Genomic DNA, 6,697 nt, shown 5'->3' with positions numbered 1-6,697 from the left:
GTGATCATGGCTGATCATCCACAATCAGTACCCCGTTCCTGCCTTCTCCCCATATCCCCTGACTCCGCTATCTTTAAGAGCCCTATCTAGCTCTCTCTTGAAAGCATCCAGAGAACCTGCCTCCACCGCCCTCTGAGGCAGAGAATTCCACAGACTCACAACTCTCAGTGTGAAAAAGTGTTTCCTCGTCTCCATTCTAAATGACTTATTCCTTATTCTTAAACTGTGTGTGGCCCCTGGTTCTGGAGGCCACAGTTTAAGAATAAGAGGCCTCTTGACCCAAAAGCTTCTTGGATGATCAGCCATGATCACATTGAATGGTGGTGCTGGCTCGAAGGGCCAAATGGCCTACTCCTGGGGAGAAGGCAGGAGAATGGGGCTGTGAGGGAAATATAAATCAGCCATGATTGAATGGCGGAGTGGATTTGAGGGGCCGAATGGCCTCATTCTGCCCCTCTGACTCAAAGTCATGGCCCAACGTTCGCATATCGCCCAACATGCCCCATCTACACGGGACATCATCGTCTCTATCTCTCGTTTCCCTTTCATAGAAACATAGAAATTAGGTGCAGTAGAGGCAATTCGGCCCTTCGAGCCTGCACCGCCATTCAATGTGACCATGGCTGATCATCCAACTCAGTATCCCGTACCTGCCTTCTCTCCATACCCTCTGATCCCCTTAGCCACAACTAACTCCCTCTTAAATATAGCCAATGAACTGGCCTCGACTACCCTCTGTGGCAGAGAGTTCCAGAGATTCACCACTCTCTGTGTGAAAAAAAGTTCTTCTCATCTCGGTTTTAAAGGATTTCCCCCTTATCCTTAAGCTGTGACCCCTTGTCCTTTCCCCTGACTCTCACTCTGAGGAAGGGGCTCGACCCGAAACGTCACCTATCCATGTTCTCCACAGATGCTGCCTGACCCACTGAGTTACTCCAGCACTCTGTGTCTGTGTTAGACTGAGAATGGAGCCGGGGTGTCTGGCGCTGTGAGGCTGCAGCCTCTGTGTGTGAGGGTTTACTCAGTGACTGCCAGCGATCTCCAGAGTGGAACAGACACAGAGAGACAGAGAGAGAGAGAGAGAGAGAGAGACAGAGAGACAGGGAGAGAGAGACAGAGAGAGAGACAGAGAGAGAGACAGAGAGAGAGAGAGAGAGAGACAGGGAGAGAGAGAGAGAGAGAGAGACAGAGAGAGAGAGAGAGAGAGAGACAGGGAGAGAGAGAGAGACAGAGAGAGAGACAGAGAGAGAGACAGGGAGAGACAGAGAGAGAGACAGGGAGAGACAGAGACAAAGAGACAGACAGAGAGAAACAGAGAGACAGGGAGAGAGAGTCAGAGACGGAGAGCTGGAGTAACTCAGGGGGTCGGGCAGCTTGTGTGGAGAGAAGGAATGTGTGACATTCCTGGTCGAGACACTTCTTCAGGCTGAAGGCGCGCCCCCGCCCCTCTCTGGCAGCGTGCACGAGCCCGGCGCGTTCACGGCGGAGCCGCGGATATAAGCGGCGTCGGGGGCGGGCGGGACGGACAGTGACTGAGCGCTGGTGCCGGGACTGAGACTGGACACTGGACACTGGACACCGGACAGCCCTAGACACCAGACAGCGAGCAGGTGAGTTTCCCGGCCCCGCTGCATTCATGTAGCGCCCGGCCCTGCCCTCGCCGCAGGGTCCCCACATTGCGCTGGTCCCGGCCCCCAGACCCCCTCCCCCCCCTCGCCCCCCCCACCCTGTGTCCGGCCCCGGGACCCACAGCCGCCGCCCCTGGGCTCACTCCAGTCCCTGCAACCCAGCCACACACACACACACACACACACACCCACACACACACACACACACACACACACACACACACACACACACACAGACACACACACACACACACCCACACACACACACACACACACACACACACACACACATACACACACACACGCACACACACCCACATACACACACACACACCCACACACACACACACATACACACACATACACACACACACACAGGCAGACAAAAATGCTGGCGAAACTCAGCGGGAGCAGCAGCATCTATGGAGCGAAGGAAACCCTTGGGTTTCGGGACGAAACGTTGCCCATTTCCCTCGCTCCATAGATGCTGCTGCACCCGCTGAGTTTCTCCAGCATTTTTGTCTATCTTCGATTTTCCAGCATCTACAGTTCCGTCTTAAGGACACACACAGAGTGCTGGAGTAACTCAGCGACTCAGGCAGCGTCTCTGGAGAACACGGATAGGTGATGTTTCTTTAGACTGAAACATCACCCATTCCTTCTCTCCACAGATGCCGCGGAGGTGACTGAGATTGGCCTGAGCTACAGGGAGTGGTTGGTCAGGCTAGGAGTGCAGGAGCCTGAGGATAAAATACATAAAGTGCTGGAGTAACTGTACTTGAGGTCATAGGTGATAGGAACAGAATTAGCCCATCGAGTCTACTCCACCATTCAATCATGGCTGATCTATCTCTCCCTCCTAACCCCATTCTCCTGCCTTCTCCCCATAACCCCTGACACCCGTACTAATCAAGAGTCTCTCTATTTCTGCCTTAAAAATATCCACTGACTTGGCCTCCACAGCTTCCTGTGGCAAAGAATTCCACAGATTCCCCACTCTCTGACTAAAGAAATGCCTTCTCATCTCCTTCCTAAAGGAATGTCCTTTAATTATGAGGTTGTGACCTCTAGTCCTAGACTACTACTGCCTTAGCAGGCTTAGGAAGTTCGGCATGTCCCCGACAACTCTCACCAACTTCTACAGATGCGCCGTGGAAAGCAGCCCAGACCACCACACCTCCCTTCCATCGCCTCCATCTACACCTCACGCTGCCTCGGCAAGGCCAGCAGTATAATCAAGGACCAGTCTCACCCCGGCCACTCCCTCTTCTTCCCTCTCTCATCGGGCAAGAGGTACAGAAGTGTGAAAACGCACACACACCTCCAGATTCAGGGGCAGTTTCTTCCCGGCTGTTATCAGGCAACTGAACCATCCCACCACAACCAGAGAGCGGTCCTGATCTACCTCATTGGTGACCCTCGGACTATCCTTGATCGGACTTTGCTGGCTTTACCTTGCACCAAACGTTATTCCCTTATCATGTATCTGTACACTGTGGACGGCTCGATTGTAATCATGTGTTGTCTTTCCACTGACTGGTTAGCGCGCAACAAAAGCTTTTCACTGCACCTCGCTACACGTGACAATAAACTAAACTGAACTAATGTGTAGGAAGGAACTGCAGATGCTGGTTTAACAAAAAAATAGACACAAAATGCTGGAGTAACTCAGCGGGTCAGGGAGCATCTCGGGAGGGAAGGAATGGGTGACATTTCGGTTCGAGACCCTTCTTGATGAAGACCCATTCCTTCTCTGCAGAGTTGCTGCCCGTCCCGCTGAGTTACTCCAACATATTGTCCCGCTGAGTTACTCCAGCATATTGTCCCGCTGAGTTACTCCAACATATTGTCTTGCTGAGTTACTCCAGCATATTGTCCCGCTGAGTTACTCCAACATATTGTCCCGCTGAGTTACTCCAGCATATTGTCCCGCTGAGTTACTCCAGCATATTGTCCCGCTGAGTTACTCCAGCATATTGTCCCGCTGAGTTACTCCAGCATATTGTCCCGCTGAGTTACTCCAGCATATTGTATCTATCTGTAGGGCCTTCCTACACATTCCACTTACAAAGCTGATTTAACCATTGACCTAACCCAGTGATTCCCAACCTGGGGCCATATCCATGGCAAATTTCAGGTGGGGCCACAGAAAATGTTGGGGATTTAGGGGGCCACAGGTTCATTGAAGGGGGGCCACTATTTTTCCGCTAATAATGTCAGGGGGGGGACACACAGAAAAATGAAAGATCCCAAGGGGGCCATGAACTAAAACAGGTTGTGGACCAGTGATTCAGAGTGTAATAAGGAGGCTAATGTTCTCCGTGTTCTGTTGCAGATCTGTGATGGGGGCAGTGAGCGAGCTGGTCCCATTTGCCCGGGAGATTCTGAGCCAGAAACCCAACAGGAAGATGGTGAAGATCTACGCGGTGGGCACGGCGCTGGCGTTGATCGGCGCGGTGCTGGGCCTGCTGGAGACGGTGTGTTCGCCCTTCACGCCCGCGGCCGAGGACCGCGTGTGGTCGCTGCGGAGCGCACGGCGGCACGGAGCACGGCGGGAAGAGCAGCCGGCGGCGAAGGGGACGGAGGTGGCAGGCCTGATGCGTCACCGCAAACACGCCTCGTGACCACGCCCAACGGGGCCAAGGACTGGCCAAGACCCAAGTCCAAGGGTCTCGGAGCATGGTCGACAATCGCTGCTGTGTAGCGGAGATGTATCTTTATACCAAAGATTATAGAGCGGAGCAAGATGCGCCACTCAGCGAAAAAAGTGTAGAATGTCCTGTGTGATTGTCGACGCCATTTTACCAGGCTGTTCCCCACACTGTCGTGGCATCTGCATCTACACCTCACTGTTCAGTATATGATCTTTGGTCCGCTGTATGATCTTTGCTTAATACCGTCCAGTGGACATGTGTGTATATATGGTGTTTGTGTGTATACTTAATATACACGTTTGTATATACGGTGCTTTGCATTTTTGCATTCAATAAACTACTATTGTTATATTTTTTAATCAAATACGTGTGACCCCATCTCATTGTTTACGGTTTGTCCGTCAGTCACAGTGAATCTGTCACAGGCCTGGATAGAGTGGATGTGGAGAGGATGTTTCCACTAGTGGGAGAGTCTAGGACCAGAGGGCACAGCCTCAGAATTAAAGGCCACCACCCCTGGCAGCACGTTCCAGACACCCACCACCCTCCGGTTTCCAAATGACCAGTACTCTTACTGCAACTGCAGGACAATGATTAACATTCATAGGTTGACAAAAATGCTGGAGAAACTCAGCGGGTGAGGCAGCGTCTATGGAGAGTAGGTATAGGTGACGTTTCGGGTCGAGACCCTTCTTCAGATAGGGGTGGGGGCGGGAAGAAGAAAGGAAGAGGCGGAGACAGTGGGCTGTGTGGGAGCTGGGGAGGGGAGGGGAAGGAGGGAGAATGCAGGGACTACCTGAAATTGGAGAAGTCAATGTTCATACCATTGGGGTGTAAACTACCCAAGCGGAATATGAGGTGCTGCTCCTCCAATTTACGGTGTTGCTCACTCTGGCCATGGAGGAGGCCCAGAACAGAAAGGTTGGATTGGGAATGGGAGGGGGAGTTGAAGTGCTGAGCCACCAGGAGATCAGGTTGGTTATTGCGAACCGAGCGGAGGTGTTCGGCGAAGCGATCGCCAAGCCTGCGCTTGGTCTCACCGATGTAGAGCAGCTGACATCTAGAGCAGCGGATGCAATAGATGAGATTGGAGGAGGTGCAGGTGAACCTCTGCCTCACATGGGACGACTGACATTCAGGTCAGTTTGTGGTTGGCATGAGGAAATATTAACTTTTATCAGAATGTGCTGTACTGATTCAGACAGTGATGTTCTCTCTCGCCCGCAAATGCAAACAATATTTGCAGCGATCGGCACTTTAGGTTATTTCATAGTCACAGAGTGATACAGCGCGGAAACAGGCCCTTCGGCCCAACTTGCCCATACCGGCCAACACGCCCCAGCTACACTAGTCACAGAGTGATACAGCGCGGAAACAGGCCCTTCGGCCCAACTTGCCCATACCGGCCAACACGACCCATCTACATTAGTCACAGAGTGATACAGCATGGAAACAGGCCCTTCAGCCCAACTTGCCCATAGCAGCCAACTTGACCCAGCTACACTAGTCACAGAGTGATACAGCATGGAAACAGGCCCTTCGGCCCAACTTGCCCACAGCAGCCAACTTGACCCAGCTACACTAGTCACAGAGTGGTACAGCGCGGAAACAGGCCCTTCGGCCCAACTTGCCCATACCGGCCAACATGACCCATCTACACCAGTCGCACCTGCCTGCGTTTGGCCCACATCCGTCCAAACTTGTCATATCTATGTATCTGCTTCTTAAACGTTGTGATAGTCCCGGCCTCAACTCCCTCCCAATGGCAGCTTGTTCCGTACACCCACCACCCTCTGTGTGGAAAAGTTACCCCTCGTATTTCCTATTAGATCATTTCAAGTCAAGGGTCAAGAGACTTGAATCTGAGATAATTTCCCCTTCATCTTCAACCTATGTCCCCCCCACACTCCAAAGACGTACAGGTTTTGTGGGTTAATTGGCTTAATGTGTAAATTGTCCCTAGTGTGTGTAGGATAGTGGGGATCGCTGGTCGGCACGGACTCGATGGGCTGAAGGGCCTTATTCCACGCTGTATCCACATTTGGAGCGCAGTTCTGGTCACCCTGGTGTGGGAAGGACTGAGAGTGTAGACATAGAAACATAGACAATAGGTGCAGGAGTAGAGGCCATTCGGCCCTTCGAGCCTGCACCGCCATTCAATATGATCATGGCTGATCATCCAAGTCAGTATCCCGTACCTGCCTTCTCTCCATACCCCCTGATCCCTTTAGCCACAAGGGCCACATCCAACTCCCTCTTAAATATAGCCAATGAACTGTGGCCTCAACTTCCCTCTGTGGCAGAGAGTTCCAGAGATTCACCACTCTCTGTGTGAAAATGATTGTTAGCAGGGCTAGAGGGACAGTTACAGCTGCTGGGACCTTTATCTACTGAGTGCAGGACACTGAGAGGTGA

General features: G+C 52.3%; 1 protein-coding gene across 1 annotated transcript; it reads left to right on the top strand.

Moving 5' to 3' along the window:
• The first annotated feature begins 1,558 nt into the window (after positions 1-1,558).
• On the top strand, positions 1,559-4,646 carry g0s2 (G0/G1 switch 2). The gene is made up of 2 exons (XM_055655075.1): positions 1,559-1,610; positions 3,964-4,646. Exon 2 carries the CDS (start codon positions 3,971-3,973, stop codon positions 4,250-4,252), a length of 282 nt encoding a protein of 93 aa, XP_055511050.1. The 5' UTR covers positions 1,559-1,610; positions 3,964-3,970; the 3' UTR covers positions 4,253-4,646.
• Positions 4,647-6,697: the final 2,051 nt, after the last annotated feature.

Source organism: Leucoraja erinacea, chromosome 24 (genome assembly GCF_028641065.1).
Source record: "Leucoraja erinacea ecotype New England chromosome 24, Leri_hhj_1, whole genome shotgun sequence".
In the NCBI taxonomy this organism is placed as follows: domain Eukaryota; kingdom Metazoa; phylum Chordata; class Chondrichthyes; order Rajiformes; family Rajidae; genus Leucoraja; species Leucoraja erinaceus.
The sequence above is the reverse complement of the archived record's forward strand: the minus strand, read 5'-3'. Positions and strand labels throughout refer to the sequence as shown.

Coding starts and splice junctions, on each gene's coding strand:
- g0s2 (XM_055655075.1), top strand. CDS start 3,971: ATGGGGGCAGTGAGCGAGCTGGTCCCATTTGCCCGGGAGATTCTGAGC.